This window comes from Bombus vancouverensis, chromosome 12, assembly GCF_051014615.1.
Source record: "Bombus vancouverensis nearcticus chromosome 12, iyBomVanc1_principal, whole genome shotgun sequence".
NCBI lineage: Eukaryota > Metazoa > Arthropoda > Insecta > Hymenoptera > Apidae > Bombus > Bombus vancouverensis.
Window position 1 is genome coordinate 6501499 of NC_134922.1, and position 24911 is coordinate 6526409.

Sequence of the window (24911 nt, forward strand, 5' to 3'; positions counted from 1 at the left end):
ATTATTCGTTATATAATTAATAACTATGTCACGCATACGTGACTCTAATGATAGCTCTGATGAATGGATATAATTAGTAATTATATATCGAAAAATACAATGTCAGGTCTTACCACATGAAAGTGCGCATGATCCGCGTTCCCATCCACATCCTTCGTTTACGCAATAATATACTGATTTTATACTTAAAAGACTGAACAAATTCTGCTTTTGATATAAGTTTACAAAACCCTTCGGTCTTTTCGTAAAACAAGCAACAAAAGTAGATTTTAGGAAAACCGACGTGAGAAACTAAGTATAAAGGTAAAAGTTAGATTAAATCCTACATTATATGCAAAACTATATCATAGCTCTATATGAAACGATATTTCGTACTTACATCAATATTTTACGCTATCATTAGTACGAAAAAGTAGAATGATTAATAGTTAAAGGATATATAAAGAACATATCTAAAAATGTGAAACGCGTTTCATTAAGGATTATATTATTTATCCACATTATGCTACTATCTACTAAACATCATCCATAATTATGCATGCACTTAATTACTACTACTCATATTTAGATACTAAAGCATAGATTAACACTCCTATATATTTTATACATTACACATATATATGTTTTAACAGTATTAACCAATGTTCTCCTATTAAGTACTCCTACATATGTTAAAGACACTTATTAATTTTTAGAGAAGATCTACCTAATTCGGAATTTATAATTTAACCTATTTTGTAAAAATCTGAAGGTTCTCATGAGCCCTATCTATATACAAATATCTGCAATGATTTTTTCAAAACCTTGAATATCTTCTATGTACTTACGCATCTTGAAATACTTGGTATATCCCTTTTCATCAATACTGTTGAGATGTCTGAAACAAACTTAAATTTAAATTAATTCAAACGAGATTAAAAACATTTTCATTGGACCCAACTACCAGAAGTTTATTGTTCGGAATCTTATAATCTTATCTATCATAAATCTAAATGTTTCTTTTAAACCTTTCCATAGGTACCTTTTCCTATGTGTTTTCTAGAAAGAGTATAATAGATATATGTAAATTGTATTATATGTAAATATCAGCATATAAAGAAAATATAAAATAATATGTACTTACATAAACTGCGTTTTGAAATGTAAAGCTTGCATTTTCTTAATACGCATGCGTACGTTGTTCACGCGGTATAAATATGTGAGGTTATTTGTATCAACAGAAATACAATCGTTTGCAAAGTTTTTCGTTTGTTAAATAACAACGAACGAAAGAAAAGTTTGGAGTATTTAAGTAATTTTTGCTTAGAGTTAGTTCTAATTTTTTCGAAAAATGGATGACGAAGCTGAAACATACAAATTATGGCGTATAAGAAAAACGGTAATGCAATTGTGTCACGATCGAGGTTATCTAGTCACACAAGATGAATTGGATCAAACTTTGGAACAATTTAAAGAACAATTCGGGGACAAACCAAGTGAAAAAAGACCAGCACGCAGCGATCTTATAGTTTTGGTTGCTCATAATGATGATCCGACAGATCAACTTTTTGTATTTTTCCCAGATGAACCAAAAATTGGTATCAAAACTATTAAAACCTACTGTCAACGTATGCAGGAAGAGAAAATTCACAGGTAACTTGATAATTGTGTAATAATTTATAGAATTGAGACGTAATAATTTTGAGTTTCTGTCTTGCTTTTCCACAGGGCTATTATTGTTGTACAACAAGGAATGACACCATCGGCAAAACAATCGTTGGTGGACATGGCACCAAAATATATATTAGAACAATTTTTAGAATCTGAATTGCTTATTAATATCACAGAACATGAACTGGTACCTGAACATATTGTACTTACACCAGACGAAAAAGAAGAATTACTTACCAGGTACAAACTAAAAGAAAATCAATTAATGCGTATACAAGCTGGTGATCCAGTGGCACGTTACTTTGGTTTAAAACGTGGTCAAGTTGTAAAAATTATTAGGCCTTCGGAAACTGCTGGCAGATATATTTCTTACAGACTTGTATGTTGATATATTGTGCATTATTTTAAGAGTAAACTAGACTATGTAATTTTTATAATTACTATGTAAGATAAAGAAAAAATAAGATCTTGTTAAAATATACTTCATTAAATTTTAAAAGAAGATAAAAGTCCATATCTGTCACATGATACTTTATTATACTTTAGTTGCATTTCATAATTACATAATTGGTGGTTATCTACTAACTATACATCAGGCAGTTAATAATGCTTGGCATTAATTTTGCAACAATACATTTTCTTCATATTGTAAATTTATCTTAATTGGCTTATTAGCCGTAAAAAAAAAGGTATAAGCAGTGTAATTTTATACATCTTTAACAGTAACGAATAAAATCAAATTCAACAAAATAAACTTTGTTCAAACATATTTTTTATTACATTTCATTATTATACATTTCTTGGTCCAAATGTGTCATGGTATACCGTTGTCATAAGACAACTCAATTCCAAATTCATTTAAGCAATTGTACACATATAGTTTCAAAGCAATATTTATAACAACTATATTTGTATATTGCTTTATTTGTTGCAAAGTCTTAAAGACTTTGTTTTAACATTTAATATATGGTAATTAAAAGAACAAATATAGATCACACATGTCAATAAAGTAATTGCAATAAAAAACTGAAACAGTAAGGATAATAAATTGTGCACAACGAATATTTGTAACAATAAATTCCTTTTAAGTACAGAAGGCAAGTGAATCTAATGTTATATGCTTATAATCTAAGCTACTCACTTTAAGAAGCCCTTGACAAGATTCAACTATACTATATTTATACTCTCAGTAACATTAACCATAAAGTTAGAATAAAGTACATAAATTTGCGTTTTAAACATTTCAAACTTAAATAATATAATTAATCGCTATGTTTCTCCAAATTTAAACTTTATAAAAAGTGAACATTAGTATATTATTTGTATCCTGTTACAAATTTTCAATTTCAATAATATAAGAGTCACTTTTCTCCAGGAACTATATAAAATATAGTAACTAATTTAAAAAACTATTAATAATAAAAAAATGTTTCGATATATTAGTGGAACACAATTTAACAACAAACATGTTTTTTCTTTTCATTTTTCATAATAAGAAAACTTATTCCTTTTAGTATTTGCTTTCTTTTTTCACTTATTTTGAATATAGTGCATGCATAAGCATATAAGATTACTTATTTATATGATATTTTGCAAAGCAGTTAGATGAGCTAAAATATCACTTTAGTCATATAAAGTTGTAATTTTAAAAAATAATTATGGTAGATGGGCATAAGTAAATAATGCATGCAAGAGTAATTAATATAATATATTGTTATCAATAAAATGTAAACATAACGAATAATAATAATTACATAATAAGACTACAGATCTTTATTGTTTACACGGAAATAAGAAAGCAACATTGTCGAAATAATTAGATAAAAAGAAGTATTTAAAAAATATACACGAACTTTCACTCTTTTAAAATTAATAGATTTTGAAACAAAAACGTTATACATACCATTCGCTCAAAAGTCAAGTCTATCTCGCACGGCCGATTTTATATTAATCGTATATACGTATATCGCTTTTTGGCATGTTAGTGAAATGCATTACGGAACATAAATTTTCGTTGCGAAGACAGTAAATAATGCGGAATCAAATGAATTTCTCATGCAAAAATTTATACATTTATTCTAATTCTCTACGTTCTTTCCATTATTAATATTTCTTAAATTACAAAGGATAAATCAGTCGTTGTGTTTGAGTCTCAATATGAATACGTATGTACGACGTTTGTGTAAAAAAACTTGTGTTCTCGTTCCCTTTTCTTCATCATAAAATCTCCAAAAGAGAAAACACAATATCTCAAGAAACTATGTTTCATAGCATAGTTGACAATGGTAAAAATCAAATTTCCCAATCATTTGCATTCGATTGGAAAAAATTAAAAGGCAAAACAGCTAACTTTGGCTGCTACTATTCTTTTGCTAATACTTCAGAAAATTTACTTCGAAAGATGCAAGAATGATTATTTCACATACAGTCTGAATAATACAAGTCTATATATGATACACAGCAAGTATATCTGATGTCATGATATCAGATGTATCTTAACCGCTGGAAGAATACTCTCTTCCCCAAACATTTGTAAAAATATTCACAACATAGAGGCAAAATGGTGTGCATTTTATGCCAAATGGCGACGCGTTTTAATGCTATATCTATATAAAGTTCTCGTATCTCGTATATGGATAGCTTACTTAGGCTCTTTATCACCAAGGTCCCCGTTTCTCGAACAACAAATTCGTATTAAAAAATACAATGTTTATACCAGCCCGCTTATAAACCTGTTTTTCGAAACAATAGGCATTTTCCTCTGTAATATGATCGATATTTGTCATCACTGATGTATATAGTTAATGTTATATATTTTCATACACATACTCCATCAATGGACTACCAAGATATACGAAACACCATTTAAAATTTCATTTGTCATATATAAATACTGTAAATTTACTTCCACATCTATTTTCTACTAGAGTATTCACAAAAATGAAATTTAAGGTAACCAAACCAGGTGCCTATTGTATAACACAATTGTCTATCGGAAACGTTGGCTAGTAGTATCAGTCCCAGTGAAAAATTTTCTTTATAGACCCAATAACAAAAAAAGACATGCTACCCTGTTATATGCTATATCAGGAACTCTACATTTGTTTATATAAATTACTAGACACTGAGAATGTTTTTCAGTGAGACCAATAAAAAGTATTAGCAATAATATCGAGTCCATTTAAACAACTCTACGTCTAGACCACCAATACATCCTGGTAGCCCATTCGATAGGCGGAGTTTGCAAAATGTTGTTGATTAGTTCTGCAGTAAGTCTGATCCTGTACGTGATAGTGGTGGGATAATGCGGCCGATGCCTTTGGCCTCTGTGTGCACAACATGAGGCCTAGAATAAATTATTCCCTTTTAACAAAATTTACAAAAGAACAATAAAAATAACTAATTAGAAATCCAAATAATATTTACCTAGGAGTGATACGGAGTAACATATGTAGAAGGAAACAGGCCTCGTCTGTTACCAATTTCTCCATGCCACCAGTGTTGGTCTGTACGATCAGTAACAGTTATTACATCACCTCGTTTGAATTCAAGTTCACCAGGTTCTTGAGGTTGAAAGTCATATAATGCTTGGACTAAACACTGAAACAATGTGCATTCTTATATTGCAAAATCAACATCTCTATGTTACTTAATAGTTTAATTGTTATATAAGAGATAATTACTTCTTCTGGCACCATATCCCTTAATTTAACATCTTGTGAACGAGATACAGATGCTGTACGATGATATTCCACTAATTCATTAAGACTGTTAAACTTGACCACCCAGAGGAAGAATTTACCTTGAGCATCTCTTAATACTTTGAAATGTTGAACACCATCTGAACATCTACAAAAAATTATTAAGTAGTTATTCAAGTAATTACTTTATATCACCATATCAACATTTTTCTTAAGAACATTTTACTAACTTTACAGACAAGGAGAAATCACCAGGAGAACTTTCACTGATTCTAATAAGAAAGGCGCCTTCATGTTTGTTCATTAGTAATCTTTCTGCATCTGCTCTGGTTATCCTTCCATAGTACCAGCTGAATAAAGCAAATAAGATATAAGATACAGTTAGATTTCTCCAAAGAATGCATTAATATCTAATAAAAGAAATTTATAAGGACACTCACTCATGATTTTTCATCTCTATGTAATTACTTGGAATGAGTCCTTCTCTGGAGTCTAATTCAGCTCTGTACCAATTCATGTCATCCTCCATATTTAAGATCTGTAAAAAGATCATTACAGGTATGCCCGATTTGTTACAAATACCATTTCTTAATAAAATATTTCCACATGCAGAAAATATTAAAAGATCTAATTATGACATACATTTATTTTTTTACTTCAATTATAATCTTTAGTTTCAATAAAAAGTATAAGAACCAAAATTATTACAATTAATTTCATGAAATCTTGGACATAAATTAATGAATACTTAATAATCTGAAAATCATTCTATCTATACAACAAATATATTCTAAAAATTGTAGATAACATGAAAAAGTAATTTATACATGTAATGTTCAAATGACAGCTTTTGGTGTGAATCATCAGATAAATAAGAAGAAAGAATTTATTATCAGAGGAATATAAACTTGTAAATTGTCTGTCACACATTTTGAAATAAGCATACAAAAGAAGACTTTATATTAAATATCTCATCAAATATGCTAAGTAGTTAATAACAAAGGTAAAACGGTTTTTTTAAAACTAATAATAAAAGAAAGCGAGACACTAGACTATCAAAGTAGTTTTAAAGCAGTCCATTTTTTATAAAAGGTTGAATACATGGGCAAAGTTTCTTTTTTTTCTTTATATTATATTTTCATTTTAATTTCTTTGATACAAGCTTTTATATTTTAATCGTCGGTAATCCTAGTATTAGCATATAAAATACATGCATTATCGTAAATATCCTTATGGAGATAAAGCATCCTATAATCAAGATAAAATATAAACAGGTTCCTTTTTAGAACCAATAAAAAGAGAAAGTAAGGCAATAGCAGTTATTAATATATAAAATGCATGAATTATCGTAAATATCCTTAAGCGGCGCACTATATCCAATCGGAACGAAAGCAGTTCGGAAAGTTCGGGATCGGTAAGCTCTCTCTAATAAAAACCAGCAATACAAAGTTATCTCCCAGCATTCTCATCGTTTCCATATATGTAATTGTTAGATAATCTGATTAACGGATACGAACCTTTAGAATTTGGCTTCTGCGAAAACTAAGCTCATCCTCAGCCGTCGCCGTGAAATCGTGCTTTGCTATCGCCTCCATTCTTCTTCCTCGTCCCTCGAGAATAAGATTGAAAGAGAGGGAAAAAGAGAGGCAGTGCTATATCTAGTCCTCAAAGGCAATACCAAAATCAGCCTTTGTCTGTTAATGGGGAAAAAGGAACTGAAGATAGATGTTTAGCGTTTTGTATGAATTTTATTCTTTTCTTTTCAATGAAAGACAAACTCGTTCGTTATGGTTGGGTGTCTATCCGTCGAAAGACACGTAATGCCCACGATACAACGCGCACACACACCGACCACTTGTGCTTTTTTTCTGTCCGTGCGATTTTTTGAATTAGTCCTTCGTTAGACCACCCCGATTAATGCCACGTTGAACCATACATATTACACGCGATTACGATGGTTTTCATGTATACCGGTTTATTTTCAGTCACTTGTACGTTGAACTGTCAAAACTTAAAATACGATCATCCACTCTCACGGCTGTCCATCGCTCGTCTTATCAGACATTACACTCGACTCTCCCACTGATCCGCTCACTGTGTTTCGGTTCAACAATGCGCACTGACCACTGCGCACCCTGACGTCTGAATTCTCTCGTCCAAATATACAAATGTCAGGTCAATCTATCCGGATACCGATCGAATAATTACGAGTCGGAGATTCGAGTTAAACGACCCGTCCACGATCGTCGCGAGATTTTGTATGCCATAGAAAGACGTGTACGATTCTTCGAAACGAAAAGCCTAGCGTACTACTTTTCTGTGGCGCAGGCGCGCGCATGCGCGCTTCCATAATGCTGCGTCGACTGCTCCACCACCATTTTATACTTTATGAGATCGTCAGAATACATACCCATGTTATGACTTTGCAAAGGTGTTTTACATTTTACGTACCATTTTCGTCTTTTTACCGATATATTTTTATCCTTTCATTTTTCAATTAGAACTAGGTTAGATGTTGTTCATATAATTTTGTCCCACGATAGGAATACGAATGAATAGTTACAATCTGAAAAAGGGTAATATGCGATATATCAACATGAAATGTTTTTAAATAATGATATATGTGTACGTTTGAAAATAATTTCCGTTCTTAATATTGTTGGAGATTTTTCAGGAACAATATGACTTTTCACGGATATTATCATAGGAACAGAGAGGATGACGAGTATTGAGGTATTGCGCATTTTCCATTTTCCGTCATTTCCTGCTCTATACAGCAAATTGCGATTGAATAATGGACATCGAGCATCTAATAATTGCTGAATAAAACCTGTATTTTTCGCACAATTACTGTACCTATTATACCGTGCTCGTATCACGTATGCAGTTTCAGAGGTAGAAAAGAAAAGTAAAAATCGATTCTACTATTCAAATGACTATCAGTAATCGAATACTAAAAACATGCAGTAAAATTCTCTTAATAAGGATTTATTCGTATCGCCAAAGTGAAGTTCACAATAGATTAAATGTTCATAATATATAAATATGATATATATATACATATTAATAAAAAAAGAAGAGGAGTAAAAAATGTCGTAATTGTAATGCTTTTGTTAACATAGTTCAAACGTTTGCATACAAACTGATATTTGTTAGAAACAGAGCATCGGTCGTGCAATGAATAAACATTTCGCGGCGTGATCGTTATTGTCGAATGATCACGTGAATTATAAACAATCGTACAGTGAAAGCAGGCTAGATCAGTTTGGCCAATGTTAAAAATTTCTTTACTGTTATAGATGAAACGTACTGGTAGAAAAATGATAACCCAGTGATCGGATTACGTTGTACGGGAAGTAATTTGGTATTTTTGACAGAGAATCAACACACCGAAAGTTAGCATTTGGCTTATAGAGCATATATGTACCTCTAGCTACATTTTCACTTTATCTACAATCAATCGTTTCAAGCAACGGATCAATGCATCCAACTATTGTTAGCTTCGCAGACTGCGCGTTCGTTTTGAAAGTATGTAAACACCATATTCTCCAAGACTATTCGATCAGTTCGATTGCTTATTAGAGTAGAAGTGATTAATGCGAGGAACAATTTGTTTAAATTAACTATATTGATCAATAATTTCTTACTATATATAGATGTTATTAAGTGGTTTAATAAAGCGTACGTTATTAACGTTATAAAAGAAGTGTTATGAAGGTCTCTATCGCAAAGCGTTCTCGTTGCCTTGGTTTCTTTTTTAGCAAGACCACAAAAGAAATTATTTAAAAAAGAATAATAAATCATGTCAAAGATTATGAACATTTCAAATTATGAAATCATCAGAAAAATTTCACAACGGTTTATAAAATCTTTGGACGACATTTGTAAATAAAAGGTAAGCAAGTAATAAAGCTTTTATTGTCGAAATGAAGCTGGTCAGTGTAACCGGGTTAAAAATTCCTGTGAGTTCTTGTCATCGTGTTTGAGAGCGGCTCGTCACGCGAACGATGTCGGCTCGCCACTGTATACCAAACTCTTATGTAAGGCTCGTCATGCGAATACATTTGTTTATTTGGGTTATTGCTTAGTTGTTTGTAGGGGCCGATGTTTTTAGGAAAGCAACACGAGATCCATGCGCAACGATACACACGATTGTGCGCGTTAGCGCGGAAATTGAATTACCTTTGTGCGACTGCAGCGATGAAAGCGAGGCCGGATTGTACCATCTTGCAAACGGTCTTCCAATTAAACGTAGCTACGAAGTACAATTTACACGTCAAAGGATCTCGATGGTAACGTTCCCATTGGTTTTGTTCCAAATGGGATGCTTCATTGATCATATATTGCTCGTTTAAAAAATTGGAAGCATCTGATGATTGTCAATAATTAATCAAGGATTAACGGCTGATACATATTATCAATGAGATATTAATAATTTAAGAAGTAATTGAGAAGCACGATGTAACACATGTACTGAAGGGGTTAATCTTTATTTCTTTCTTTTTTCTTCATTTTAGTACAGTAAAGAAAGGATATTCGCTTTCAATCACAAATACGTTGATCGAGATTAATTTGGAGGGATTAGTTCGTTAACTAACGGAGCGACGAGATGATGGGAGTTTAAGAGTCCCATTAGGATGTTCTCTGAAAACTTGTTTGCAATTTAAAGTAAGTCAGCGTTTGGTCGGAGGAAAGAATCGTGGGTGGAAAGAAAAACTTTGTGGCCAGGGGATGAAAAGACGGCTGGCATAAAATTATATTTGTTCAGTCGAATCTTGGACGAAACGGGTTGTAGGACCGTGATCAGAATTTTTATGGAAAGGCAGTGCCGAATTCATGAATACGCGCGCGTTCGCTTCCTGTTCAAGATTTACGGGCATCACAAATGCACGCTTCCGCCCACATTCAATGAAAGTTTCCAAGACATTCGCACGCCATTTAATGAAGCTCTAACTCTAGCCTTCATTTCCAATAACAAACGTGATTCCGTGTTGCTCGTTTCTTTGATAATGCGCTCTCCTGCAAAGTAAAGTAGGAAAGTTCAAAAGATCAAATGTCGAACGGCGTATTAAAGAGAATTTATGTAAATTCAAAGTAAGAAACATAACGTAGTTAATTGCGTTATATTACCGGCATAGTAATTATTTGAATTTAAAGTAGCGATTTTTGTGATATAAAATGTCACGTCGAATTAAAATCCCGCACAGGAAAGGTTTCGATTGCGGGAAATATAAACTGCACACGCGTTAAAATCCAGTTAATCGAATTTAAATGATATTCAGCCTTTATTAAGGTTTCCCGTGACTTCGCACATACCTTTAACACTGCCGTTTTCATTATCATAAGCGTTACGTTATTGCAATTTTACCAAGACCGACACTGTTACACAGGTGAGACAGTCATTAACAGGGAGCAATTAAGTTAACTGTGTACAAAATGTTGTCATTGAATTTTAATGATCTCATTATCTGTTATTGGCTGTTATGATCTCAATACATACAGGAAAAGCCTTGTAAAATTGACTATTAACTAACTAAGTAAATATAGGGCTTTGGAAGATCGGCAAACAAATTTTTGATTCCATTTGGAAATTTTATTTCAGTCATACTGTTCAATATTTCACCAAGAGCAGTGGTTCTTAAAATTACCGGATTAACCTTGAACCCAAAATCGTCCGCAATATCCCGGCTGATCCTCGAAGAATACAAGCCGCAAACAAGAGAACGAAAGGTATTAGGAGAAGAAAAGGAGTGTTCGAAAACAAGGTTAAAGACAAGCACGGTAAAAAAGGGGGATAGAGAAATGGAATGAAAGAAGAAACGTAAGAAGAGATGAAAAATAAGTGAAAAAAATGAGGAGTAAGAAGAGGGCTCTGCTCGTGTCTGAGGGCGACCCTCGGTGAAAATGCAATTTCGGTTCTTGTCTGGAGACGACGTAGCTACCATGGCTCATCTTCCTGGCGTCCGTACCTCCTTCAACATTGTTGAAGGCACAGCCTCTCGTGCACACAGAAGTTCTTCTCTCTGGCATGTTCCAGGAGATGAAAGGCTCCCGTGGCTATCAAAGGGAAAGGGAAGAGAGGTAAAGGCCCCACCCGACAATGGCCCTGAGCTCCAAGGTTTTCAAGCTCGACGTCCAGGCCTCGGAGGACCAGTCGTGCGATTTCAACCGGCCTGTCAACTTATTCCCATTTCATCCGATTTGGATAAATATCACGATTGTTTCGATTTTCCAATCATCGAGAATTTTCTCAAACAAATTTGAAAATACCAGAAAATTCAAGTTTCCGCATATTATAAAGCTAATCGTTTAGAGTCTAGCAGATTCCACGGGGAATTTTCTATGTGTCTAGGAAATGGAGGAAAAACGTCAGCGTATTACTCACAGAGAGAAGCGTTTCCTCTTTTAACCGATTACGAAACGAAGAAAGAAGGCGGTTCTAAATTTACATTGGTTCATTTTGCATCCTCGTCGACGAGGTGAACGCGCTCTTCGACCAGCGACATCTCGCCAGAGAGCCATCTTCGGCGACGAGAGAACTGGAACAAGGTGTACGATGAATTTTCTACGAGATGTTTGAGAGCACTGCCAATGATTCAGCGTTTCTGACCGATTGCCACGAGAGTGAGAGGGAGAGTATCGATAATGCACGTGCCTCATTTTACATTGTTGCATATCTTGATGGAGAACATTCAAAGTTTCATACTGCCTTCTTGGAAATCAATAAGATTAGGTAGTGAGCACTTTGAGGTCTCCTTAAATAACAAACTCATTTCATCTATTTAATGCTATTAGATATAAATGATTATATGATATCTTATTAATTCCAGTTGGTAATATTCTTAAAAATAAAGTAAAGGATTAGGAAGAAGTTTATGGAACCCAGTCACATACTCGATAGCGTAGCTGTAGGCGCGAACCAGACATAATAAGGCATTTGTATGTTCATCGTGATTTTGATATTCGAGGTCCCGTCTTTTTAGCCATGCTTTTAAATCAAGGATCGAGAATAGCAAGAAGGTCGTTAACAAGTGTGAAGTTTTACTTTTTCAAGAATATTTAATATATTTTATTATTTATATTTATTGAAAGTATGTTGCAACAAGTTAATTTTTATTTTTTTTATTTTTTTTTTTAGAAGGAAGCTTTAAACGAGCAACGTAAAAACATTACGCTCGAATCAGCGAGACATCGTAATTCAATTAAAAATGAAACAGAAAACAGTCGATAACAGAGTACGTTAACAGATTAAAAAGGTAGAGAGAAATGTAGTCCTTTTTTTGAAAATGCATGCGCTTAAATGAATCCATCAATTCTCTCTAGAAATACGATGAAAGCACGTGTACAGTATACAGTGTACTACGTATACGTCACGGCAGTGGAAAGAGATGGAAAAAGAAAGAAAAAGAGAGACAGAGAGCTACAAATCCAGTCGATGGAAATGTTACTGTAAATCTGCGTCAAGATCAGAGCTGACGTCATTCTCTGACGCACCATCATCTGACATACTCTGCATTGTTCAGCGAACGTTCGAAAATGTATATTTTCTATTACCAATATTGTTATCGTTTTTCAAACGTCAATATTCGTCAGATTCTAATTATCACATCACCAATTATTCAGTTTACAACCTACAAATAAAAAAATCGATTATCGAGTCAAAGGAAATGTTAAAGGTCAACGAAAAATCTAAAGTCAGATGAAACATTTGTTTTACAATTTCTCAATTCCTTCACATTTTTTAATTACGTGTAATTCTAACGTTATGAAATACTTGACATATAAAAAAAATGTATATAAAAAAATTGATATAATTTAAAAAAAAGAAGTTCAATATGGCAGTAACTTTCGCAGTAACTTTCTTTAATATAAAATTAATTTCGGTAATATAAAATTTCAAATTATCAAAATATCAAATTATGATTCATAAAATATATAGGAAAGGTGAAAGGTGATTATAAGTTATTGTATTTAAATTATGTTTGATGTCCAAAGAAATTAATTTATTTAATAATTATTAACTATAATTAAAATTGCAACCATATATTAATTGATGCTAAAAGATAATAAAATCCAATTAAACTGAATAAGAGTGTATAGGAATTTGATTATCAATCATGTAATAGATGTTACAGGAAAATGGTAGTTTCGATACGTGCTGCCATCTTCGCAATTGGTTGATGCTTCTGGTAAGGCAGAGAACTGTACGTCATAGTGAGCAATAACTTAGATTCTACATGAGAATGAATAGAACATCTCGTGTTTGCGGACTCTGTAACAGGTGTTCTTATTACTGGAGGGGAGCTCAGACTGCTGGTTGCACATCAGTGATTTCTATCTTCGACACCAGACATTGTCTTTTCGTTGCCAAAATTGTACCCAGGAAACTGGTAAATTTCTACTTAGTTGTTACTACTTTTATCAAGAAATAAACACGTTTTTTCAATACAATTATAGTAGAAAATAAAGAAACATTGGGTCACAACAAAGATTATCACATAACTTAGAAACAGGTGTAAAGAAATTATGATTAAAATATGTTTTAATATATTTAATCCATAAGAATAGAATCAAATCTAAATAAAATTATTCTTTGATTCAGTTCTCGTAGCATTGAGGCTTGTATTAGAGAGTAGAAAATGCTTCAAACTGATCGTTGATTTGAAGTTTTGAGGAAAATCAGCTAAACCACAACTTCCACTTCGTTCTTATGAATAGATTATCTTTTAGAACCAAACGAAACTAAGGCTCGACATTTTTGTTGATCTGATAATTTGCATTAGGATGATCATTGTGTAAAAATATGTTGACATAGAATCTCTGAAGAGACAAAAATTTAGAAAGGGTGTAAAATTACTGGTTTTCAGAAATATCGAGGTAAAGTAGGCAGGTGTGCTTCCTGCAGACGTACAAGTACATACATAATAAGAAGATAATATTCAAGCATAGAGAAGGAGCTGTGAGCGTAAGAGTGTGAGTGATCACGTCCTGTACTTTCCTAAGCACCTGCGGAGCCAGAACAGATCCGGCAGGTGCAAAAAGGATACGGGAAACCCCGAAGAACTTTATGCAATCCTCGTTGAACAGGTAAGTCCGTAGATTGTCCCTTTTGCTATAAAATTGAATTAGAATTTAACAAAATTTTGATAAAAGTGGAATATTTGGAATCTGATAATTTATTATTTTTTCAACTTAATTTTGTAAATAATCATTATTATTCTTTTACTATACCTTCACAAATATCTATACTTGTTAATAAAAAAGAACAATTTTCTGTTTATGATAGTTGGATGATATACTTTATTAATCTTTCGAGTTAATTTAGAATATGTCAAATAACCAATATTAACTTTTTACTATACTTTTTGAAATATTTGACTTTCATGGCACATTCATATATGTTTCAGTTTTAAGAATTTAGTAATAAAACATGAATAATTTTCTTTCTGTGATAGTTGATTGGTATACTTTATAAGTAGATGTTATATTTTATAAGTATACTTTATAAGTAGGTATTATATTTCTAGGAAAAGCATTAAAAAAAGAAAGCGGTATGGCTCAAAGCGCGGAGGTTTAAATGTTTAAAGCGAGCCTTCTGGTATAGAGCGCGGCGATTTTCCTGCCGTTTCCCGGGTAACTTTTGCGTCAGCCTTTATCGCCGGAAAAAAACTCGTTAGCTTGGCGCGGCCTAGCTGGCCTGCTTCCAGAACAAACCGCCAGAGGTCCGGCGTTACGTGCGAACCGAGGCCGTGCCGATGAATTTGGTGACGTAAGAGAATAAAACCACCATAAAGGCTTGCTGGTTCATTAGCGCAAACCGCGGAGCATGGCATCCTTGTAGAGAGAGCGAGGTTATAATCCATAGTCTGATCTCGGTGTATCCACAGTACGTACCTTTAAAACGTGCGCTGCGTTGGCACAGAACTCCGACATTCCACTAGACTTACTGACTAAAGGATAGTAAAACGATAAAACATTTACGATCACGGAAAGTTTTCAGATCTATTTCATCTAATACTTTTATGTATTTTAAGCATAATTTTACATTAATTACAGAGAGACAAAAGAACACGAGAGTGAAAAAAGATTAGATACAATGTTTTATATAGGTTAATACAAGTAGAATTCATTTCAAAAATTGTTCGTTGCATTGTGTTACGCATGCGCAGTAATGCAGAGTCACTGTTATTATTACACGGTACAAAGATTCGGTTGATTATCGGAATTAAATATATTTATTATTATTATTGAATATTTCACAGTAAATGTTTCAATTAATAATCACTATGTATTAATTTATACCATCAGTAGAATATATTAATATGCGTAGTTGACGTTCCTATATTTTCTTTTATTTTTAAATATTTAATACATGCTACTGTAATTGTTACAGGAGTAAATTACTTTTCGAAAAGCGTTTGGTTTTTGAATTATCGACATGTAGTCCTCCGGTTGTTCAGTGCTGCAGCGAAACGCAGCAATAAGGAGAGATAATATACATACTTGACTTCCACTCGAAGAGGTCGGGTAGATAAGAGAAGAGTGAACCTGCGAAATTGACTTTCGTAATTACCGACCGAGAATGCGCCAGTATCCAAGGTAGTATTCGGCCGATCTACAGCCGTAGATCATTCGCATATGATAAAGTTTGCAATTTGTACGCAAAAGAGAAATGACTTAGGCTTATTCATTCGGCCATTCGCCAATTACCGTGTCGATCTTCTCTTTGAAACTCCATTTAATCTGCATCGCAGTAATTGCTACATAACACCTTATTTTTACATCTTGTGCATGACCTCTTCTATTTTAAAATACGTCGATCGATATGTTAATACTGCAGTTCATCTTCTTTCAATTTTGGTAATGCTAACATTATTTTATGAATTGCGTTATGGCACGATACAGAGATATTCTTTATGATTTCCTACTTATTTTCCTCTTCATGGCTCTTTGCAAATTGAATTCAGTTTTTTAAAATTGTATCAAGTATCAGAAAGAAACCACCTCACAAGAAAGGTTCTATATATCAATTATGTATATTGTATATATTGTTTTTACGGTAAACTTTCAATTACTTTAGGTAATATAGTCGAATACTTTCCAGAAATTAGAAAAACATCTATATCAAGGAATTTGTGAACAAAGTACAATTTGGTATGACACACAGCATGTGTGTATCTTGTATATGAATCGATAGTGGTTCGCATCCAGCGTTGCGTAAAATGACGTCAATTGGCGTGTAAGGATTATGTGAAAAAACTGACCGTAATCGTTATTGACTACTTAAAACGCATACAATTAAGGCTTTCTTTCGAAAGCAGGTTATTTAATCATTGATAACTTGAGACTGCCTTCCTTATTGGTAAACTATGGAATTTTTATCTTAAGAGTTTTCTTCCCTTTTTATCCATTTGAATTTTAATCCAAAAAGTTGTAATTCTAAAAAACATAAAATTTGCATATTTTACTATTTAACGCGTTTATTTAAAATTATTATATTTCTAATTCAAATACATTATGTTGTATCTATTTATTTTCTACGAGGAATAAAATTGATTTATAGTATTTAATTTTTAATTCGGTGGCTAAAGGTGTTACTAACTAAGAAGTGACCCAGTTAACAGGTCAATATCGTAACTGTTTCGGACGATAACGTCATTCAGACTTTCCGTTATTTCTTAGTGAGATACTATATTGGATCAGAAAATAACATGCTACTTTCAGAAGTCATCTCGAAAATCCAATTAGTGGAGAACTGCTTAACGGAGCACCAGTCACTTAAATCGTACTTTACCAATTTCCTTTCTTATTAGAGGATCAAATGGCAAATGAATGAAATAAGCGTAGTGTGTGCAGTATAAACACAAAATTCAGCGATTATATACATCTTGCCTTGTGCATGTTGCAATTTGCAAAGAACGAGGTATGTGTGTTGATGAAAGGAAAGTTCTTTTATCAAACAATTTAATGAATCGATTTTATTCTAACTTTGTTATATTTCTTGAAGACCTCATTTGCTATAGAATATTTTACATTTACTTTATGAATATGATAATTAATATAAAGCTTAAATACTTTTATAAAATTTATCACGTTCACTTTTTAGGTACTGCTTCTGCCTGCAATTATATTTCTGGTAAAGAAACTGCGAGTTTAAAAGATCTTAAATACCTCTATATTGTACTACAAGAATTAAGCCAAATTAACTTCTAAAAAAGTCTTGGACATCAAGTCTTAATTTCCAATCTCAACTGAATAGAAATTACCACGAAAAAGTATTCTATAAGCTGTGGCAAGCAGTACAATTTTCGGCCTCGAAAGAAAGTGCGCCACTGTTATGCAATTAAGATTTTAATAGAACCTTCATGTCCGTGAATCTCCGTGTGCGTTTCCTTTGTTGCGCTTAACTCTGTTTGCTCAACCCCCTTTTCACGGTGAACTCTTTCAGTGGCCGCACCGAACACCGCATCCCTCAAGGGGTTAATTTCATTTCGACTGTCTGGGCAACATACGAGCCGAAGGTGTGCATCACGAAAGAACCTGCCACTGCACCAGCATGTATTGTCGTCGTCAACGTCGAAAGAGTTCAGTGTCAAACGTCAGCGATTTGTTTTCATGATGCACGAACGCTATGGTTGCACAACAACGATTTATCGCTGACGAATGTTATTGGCGACTCGTGATCAGCGTGTACGCAATATCTTCACGGACGAGCCATCGTAATGCCGAGCGAGCCGATTTTAAAAATCAATTCATCTCCACGCGCCTGCGGGTAACGGTCGATGTCCAGCTTTAAATACGTCGTTAAGATTGAGTGCTCGGATTGCAATTGAACTGTCGCGTTTTGAACGCCGACAAACTAGAAAAGTATCGAGAAAAATCTATACATAGAATGTTTAGTAGTTCTTTGCGCTAATTATTTGAATCCTCCTTAATAATTAATGGCGTGTTGCTTGAAATAAGTAGAAAGTTAGTGAATATTAAAGTAGTCCTTGGAATGTGCATTTTTTGGCCATTAAGCAATGTTTAATGACCAAAATTTTGTTTGATTGTGGAGAAACAAGCGTAGTGATTGCTTAAAAATTTAATAGTTTAATAATAACAAACTAACATTTAAACAATACACCTCAAAGTTGAGGTCCTCTGAAGAGTTAAATTAATACCGTATACAATATTCACGCACAAAAAAATAGTTTACTTTTGAAGTGACAATCTAAATACCGGGAGATATAATAATTTAAAATACAAAGCTTAAATTATGGACTATTAAAAATAGTCTGCAATGATAGCGAACTTGTCGATAAGACAATTATTTTTCTTGAAAGAACTCAAAAATATACGTACTCGCGAATATTAATTATCGCTAAAATTGCTTAAAGTCATTCACTAGCAGCGGTAAATTATTTCTGTGGCTAAAACAGATATTATTAAAGATTTTTTGAATATACGCTGCGGAATAGTAACTGGCCAATCGAGAACGCGTTATCTTATCATCAGCCAACAGCCCAACTTCTCCATCCAAATGCGTGCTCTAGTATACAAGAGATAACATTTCGCCTCGTGGCCAATGAGATTCTATTTGAGATCCTGCTCGCTCGGTGTGGAGAAATCAGAATCCGGAATACGAGACATGCAACTCGATCTTGCGCTCATCTCGATTTCAGTCTCCCTTCCGATCAAACACCGCTTCTTAGCAATCTTGTAATCTCGCCGAACAAGTCCTCTAGACTCGTTGATCTAGACATCGTATACGCCGCGTTTGGCTCTATATTTTTACATTACGTATGATTAATTATTAATCGATAACTTGTAATTCTAGTTAAGACTCTCTTGACACTTGGTATCACGTTACGTTCATCTATAAATCGCATTACGTTCGCAATACGTATTTGAATTTAAGAAGAACGTTGGTATTTACTATTATCACTGTTTTGGATTATAAAAACATTTTCAAGTAGATTAAACTATGGAAATCGTACTCATTGTGATATTATGTACGCGTAACTTTTATTTTGCATATTTATGAGTAGTAGAGTTAATAGAAAATATTGTAATCAATCGCAACTTTTGTTCTCACAAGCGAACAAAAATTAAAGTATAGAGAATTTATGCTTTCGATTTGAAATGACGAACAAACGTTTTCAAATGAAACGAAGGAAAGTGTTTGTATTCATCGCTGTATTACAGAAGATTTGTAAAATCTCACATCGTAACTATGTAAACGAAGAAGAAGCGATAGCTTGCTTTAAAGATTTGAAAAAATCTTTGCAAATATTGAACTTCGTTCAAAAATTTCTCTTCGTTCAAAACTATCGCGATGAAATCAAATTTTTGAAGAAAGAAAATACATACCGAGGTCTCGATGCCGCTATCGTGGCACACTGTTTGCCATGAATTATGCTGAGATTTCATAAGTGCTTCTGACCTTTACTGCGAAGAATTTTCTTGGAACGATGACGACGATGATATCGCAGGCAAGAGTTAATAATCGATGTTCTACGTTCGAAAAATGTTTAACAGAATTAAGTAACGATTACGTGGACATTCAAGCGAAGGATAAATCTCACGATTAGATAATAATAGTAATAGTTGCGGTTTAAACAGTCATGATTACAGTGCAGTACTATACTTTAAACGCTGTTTTATTCCTTGTATTATTTTCTTTCTTCGTATAATTTTTTAATTCAAATTCTACTTGTTAAATTATTTCTATTAACAACTAAAAGGTATTTAATTTTTAATTCCTGGGATTTAGAGAGAGAATGTCATTTTTTGCTATTTTTAAAAAATGTTACGAGTACTTTTAAGTTGTTTTATCTTTTTCTTTGCTTTTTTAGCGCGCTATTGAATTCTTGCCTATTCATGAAGGGATTCCCGGAGTTTCATCTCGTGAAAATGCATGGAGTCCGACAATTAACATCGCATCCATTCACGTAAGCTCGGTGGCATTACGGAAAGGAAAAAAATAAGCGTTCATTCATGAAAACTCTTATCTGCGTATACATAGCCATAGATTACCAACCCCGTTTCATTCACACGTTCGCGGAACAGGTTGAATTTATCGCTGACATCTTTCCGTTGAAAAAAGGACCATATCAATTTTACAAACCCCACTATTTTATATTTCATCTTCTTCCAATTTTTGTCCAAGATACCAAGGACTCCAATTTTATTACCACGAATTGCTGTGAATTAACAAAAATCAACGCATTCGCTTCAATCTCTCTAAAATAACAAGAAGAAAACCATAGGAACTAAACTGAAGGTATAACAACATATTCATTTTTTAACAAATTCCTGTTGATCTATAATCAGTCCTCTAATCCAGACTTCCTCCATAGAAAACTACCATGTTACAACACCTTTAATTGACTAAAAAATGACGGCAGTAAGGAAACCATAAAAACCAAACAGAAGGTATAACATCGTCATTTCTTCAACATCATAACAAATCCATTCGAATTCATTTCACCAGTTAATCCACAAACATTTCTTTCATCCACAAATCTCATGGAAGAAACGGTATCGAAAGAAACTAAGCAGGAGCATCGTCGAATCGACTCACGTGCACTGGAATACAAGCGAGCTTCGAGTCACAGTGCAGGATATATGACGCAAATCGAATGCACGCGGTTCTGTTTACGTACGAGATAAGAGTTTGTCCTGGGTCAAGGCTGCACGCAGTTTGATAATCCAATTCAGATAACGGGAACGTGCATAGAGTTTGCTGGACCTTGAGTACATACATACATATATATATACATATAACGACGGTCTACGCGAGAAAGAGAAACGTCCGAAGAGAATACACACGAGGCAGCGCAAGGCAAGGCGAGTCTCGATGACTCATTTCGCGAGCAATTTGTCAAATCATCTGCCCCTTCTCTCCCCCGAGAGACCCGCCCTCGTTCCCTCTCCTTCAAACGGAAAGACTCACGTTTATCGTGAATAGTACGCCTAACGTGCGCACGTGACATTTCGAGTATCTCGAATTAAACTGTAAACATCGTAGTACAACCGACGGTTGAAGACCAGCCACGCGGACAGTGTCAATGATCCTACTATTTATTGGATCGTTGCTTACGCACGGCGTCACATGTCTGTGGATATGTACGTGTACACGTCCGGCTGTACGTGTGCGGGCATCTCTCCTTCCTCGTCTCGCTTTTGTCAGTCGTGACCTCGAAGGTTATTTCGTCTGTCTACCTCTTTATCTTCTGAATCTCCTTGCGAGACCCGATTTTCGAAATCTTTCATTCAGATGTTGTGCGGTGAATGACACGGCATGAACAGGAATTTGGCTTTGATTCTCGATTGATATGATACTTATGTATGATAGGAGCCTGAAAATTTGTACCAGCTGTCTGTGGATTATGATGTATGGTTGTTATATCGTATCGTTATTACAGGTTGGTACAGATTCAAACAGATTGGTTTTGGAATGTACGTGTACTCAAGTGTTTTCACACTTAAATACTCTTCTCTTCTCCTTCAACGGAATACCATGAAGTATACGTTTCTCAAATCTCTTCAGCCTCTATCTTTCAAAAACTCGAAGAACACTTAGGCACAATGAAACGTGAACAAAGTCATCTCTTCTCCTCGTGAATCCTCCAGATATCCTCTCTGAGACTGAAAGTCTCGATGACCATGATATAAATTGCGCGAACAGCCTCTGGTGACTTTGCAACTGCCGTTAGATTCCATGCAGCGTACGAGTTTCGTTCCCTGTGACTACTCTCCACGTCTCCATCTCGACCGATTCTCCGTCACGATTCATAGGGGTATAGGTAAACGACATCCGCGTCCGAGTGGGCACGTGCGTGTGCCTCTGCGTTCGCGTGTCCCGTAGTTTGTGTCGTTGACTGAGGGTGGTGGTGGTCGTGTGATGGTAGTGGCGAAAAGGGGGAAAAGGGTGACGGAGGAGGGAGAGCAAGCACGTGTGAGGACGTAGTACGATTTACTCGCAGATCGGTGGAACGTCTTCCTCGTTCCCTCCCTCGCCCTCTTTCTCGTCGATGAGCTGTCTTTCTTTCTCTTCCACCCCTTCCCCCTATCGCGTACTTCTCTTCCTCATTCTCCTCCTCTTCGTCGTTCCTCCTCCTCCACCTCTTCCTCCTCCTCCGCCTTCTCCTCCTTCACCACCTCTTCCTCCTACCACTGACATTATACTACTACTACGGGGTACTCCACTTTCATTCAGTCGCTTCTAAAAATAAAGTCCCTGATTCACAATGCATGAATGACAATCACACTGAAAGGAATACCGCACAGACTTGTAGCCTTTCTCACTCTCTTTCCCCCCTATCTCACTCCCTCTAACCGTCCCATGTCTTCTTTGTCTCTCTTGTCGATCTCCTGCTCTTGCGATTTTCCCTCTCCCTCCGTCTTTCTGTTGTATATGTCCTGTCTCGTTCTACCATTCCCGAAGCACTCCCTCTCGCTCTCTTTTCGCTCCTATCACTCTCGCCTCTCCTGTCTCGCTTCTTTTTCCAACCTGTTCTCTCGTTCCCTGGCGCCCACCCCCCTTTCTCCCTTCACACTCTCTCTCTCTCTCTCTTTCTCTCTGTGTCTATGTATGTATATATATGCCTGCCTCTGTATGTATATGTGTCGTACTCTCTTGTAAGAGAGTGAAATCTCGGTTCGCCTGTTGCATCGAACTATTGGTTGGTTCCGTGTAAATAGATCCCGTGGAAATTCGAAGTAGCATTGCCGCGTTGCGCCGGCCTGATCGATCGGAGGGATCGATCTCGCACCGGAGAACTTGTTGCACATCGTGCCAGATTTTACAAATGTCACGGTCCGGTGTTTGAATTGGCATCAGAGAGTATGTACGTCCGTTTGAATAAACGTTATCGTTTGCTTGTACTATCCGATGGTGATCGAGCAAGTCGAGGAATAGGAAGCAGTTGGAGAATAGTTACTGAAACGTTTCTCTGCTCATAGGTGTTCGGGCGAAGCGGTGGCTGCTTCTTTCGAGGATAAATGAGAAGTTTGATATTGCAGAGGATGAAAAATTGTTAGTAGAGTCCGCAAGACTGATACGATAACGAAGCGAGCTATCTAAAGCAAGATCGTATCGCTGGCTGATAAACGAATTCTGCGAGGAAAACAAGTGTAGATTCAACAAGATATCGTTGGTACTGCGTTATGACAGTTTCAGGCGATGTGCGTGTTCGTTTTAAAGTACATGTATAATTAAAGTATAGCGATGAAGGCATATAACAGGATCCCATGCAATTTATTATCCATATAATTACAGGATTCTTAATGTATTAAGTCAAGAAAACGAGGTAATTCATCATGCAACTTTGTAACATTTTCAACTTAATAACTTATTTATTAAAAGGTTCTTTCTTATTACGAGACTGGTCCATGATAAGTCACAATGGTAGCTTTTTAATTTCGTCTTGGACTGATTTGACACATATACTCATTTAGTTATATTCACATTTACTAAGATTAATTCGTCCTTAGTAATTTTAAATTTCGCGCCAGACGTTTCTGACTCTGGAACATCTCATTCAACTGATTAATCTATTGTACTATGATAATTTTTTTCTCCCTATTTTCCCTCTAATACAAATTACATTTTAAAACATATGTACGTATATTGTAATAATAATAATGTTTCATAGTTTCATTGTAACGAATGGTCTGCCACAGACCATTTATTTTACGAGGTTCTTTTTCACATAGAATGATTTCCGAATTACAGAAGGGTTCGTTTTATGAAGATGAACAACGAAGATAGCAACCGGAAATACCAGCTATAATTTGGGAATGCACAATTGTCCCGTAACGCTCTGAAGGTTCACGGAAATAGGGGCGAGTAACCCTGAATATCTCGTGAAGTTCTCGGCTCGAAGCACCCAAGGAGAACTGGTTTCAACTCATCATAGTCACCTAGCTGTTCACGATACGGCATTCCAAAATAAAAAACAGAATAATCAAATGTCCCTGAAAACAGCAAAACACTGCCGAATTCAATAATATTGCTTGAAGCTGTTTCAAAGCCTAGAGGTATTTCGAAAATTCTTCAGTGAAGAATTGACCGCGAGGAGAGTTATATTGACTCGTACACATAAAGAGAAAGAAAACGTTTTAAATATTATAAATATCGTCACGCGAACCATTATATTAGCTAAGAAATGAATGGTGTCTTAAAATAATATTTAAAAACGATGAATATTGTTACAGAGACCTACTTTCATCACCCTTCTTGAAGTTACTCACGCGAAACATTCTTGTTAGTAGATAATCTTATAATAAATGCAGCCTACGGAAACTTCAAGACACTTCAAATTCTTCTTGCGAAAGAAATTGCAGCAACGTCCAACGGTGCTATAAAAATATGGCAAACGTTTGCGAACGTTTATCCACTTACGATATTCCAAACGACTACATGAGAAGTTAAGTATTTCTTTAAAATCAAAATGCTTGGTGGCATCAGAAGTTGAAGAAAAAGTGACTCCAGTACTTGAAGAAAAAAGAAAAATAATTCAAAGTCGGATAATTCCAAGATTAAAATATCCCTCTAGTTGGACCATGGCTACG

General features: G+C 34.7%; 3 protein-coding genes and 2 long non-coding RNA genes across 5 annotated transcripts in view; 3 read left to right on the top strand and 2 right to left on the bottom strand.

Moving 5' to 3' along the window:
* The first annotated feature begins 1052 nt into the window (after window positions 1-1052).
* Rpb5 (DNA-directed RNA polymerases I, II, and III subunit Rpb5) lies at window positions 1053-2419 on the top strand. The gene is made up of 2 exons (XM_033330863.2): window positions 1053-1632; window positions 1708-2419. Exons 1-2 carry the CDS (start codon window positions 1331-1333, stop codon window positions 2036-2038), a joined length of 633 nt encoding a protein of 210 aa, XP_033186754.1. The 5' UTR covers window positions 1053-1330; the 3' UTR covers window positions 2039-2419.
* A 924-nt stretch (window positions 2420-3343) lies between these two features.
* Window positions 3344-7643, bottom strand: drk (growth factor receptor-bound protein 2 drk). Its single transcript, XM_033330862.2, has 6 exons — window positions 6869-7643; window positions 5792-5889; window positions 5582-5701; window positions 5334-5499; window positions 5077-5250; window positions 3344-4996 (listed from the first exon to the last, which is right to left on the bottom strand). The coding sequence occupies exons 1-5, from the start codon at window positions 6944-6946 to the stop codon at window positions 5077-5079; spliced, it is 636 nt and encodes a 211-aa protein (XP_033186753.1). The 5' UTR covers window positions 6947-7643; the 3' UTR covers window positions 3344-4996.
* Window positions 7644-9642: 1999 nt separating this feature from the next.
* Window positions 9643-15713, top strand: LOC143303427 (uncharacterized). The gene is made up of 7 exons (XR_013059682.1): window positions 9643-10019; window positions 10954-12087; window positions 12182-12371; window positions 12490-12889; window positions 13478-13741; window positions 14219-14438; window positions 14879-15713. It is a non-coding gene; the product is annotated as an uncharacterized LOC143303427 (long non-coding RNA).
* Window positions 9814-10927, bottom strand: LOC143303428 (uncharacterized). Its single transcript, XR_013059684.1, has 2 exons — window positions 10482-10927; window positions 9814-10370 (listed from the first exon to the last, which is right to left on the bottom strand). It is a non-coding gene; the product is annotated as an uncharacterized LOC143303428 (long non-coding RNA).
* Window positions 15714-16682: 969 nt separating the features above from the next.
* Window positions 16683-24911, top strand: part of sta (stubarista 40S ribosomal protein SA) — a 59488-nt gene continuing 51259 nt past the window's right edge. The window contains exon 1 of the mRNA XM_076623166.1: window positions 16683-16692. The gene's annotated coding sequence lies outside the window, so the exon portion shown is untranslated. The remainder of the gene's footprint in view (window positions 16693-24911) is intronic.

What these genes read in the sequence shown, in the direction of transcription:
- Rpb5 (XM_033330863.2), top strand. Translation starts at nt 1,331, where the DNA reads ATGGATGACGAAGCTGAAACATACAAATTATGGCGTATAAGAAAAACG. An exon ending in CAGGAAGAGAAAATTCACAG is followed by an intron (nt 1,633 to 1,707) that starts GTAACTTGATAA and finishes GCTTTTCCACAG; the next exon opens with GGCTATTATTGTTGTACAAC.
- drk (XM_033330862.2), bottom strand. Translation starts at nt 6,946, where the DNA reads ATGGAGGCGATAGCAAAGCACGATTTCACGGCGACGGCTGAGGATGAG. An exon ending in ATAGAGATGAAAAATCATGA is followed by an intron (nt 5,702 to 5,791) that starts GTGAGTGTCCTT and finishes TGCTTTATTCAG; the next exon opens with CTGGTACTATGGAAGGATAA. An exon ending in GATTTCTCCTTGTCTGTAAA is followed by an intron (nt 5,500 to 5,581) that starts GTTAGTAAAATG and finishes AATTTTTTGTAG; the next exon opens with ATGTTCAGATGGTGTTCAAC.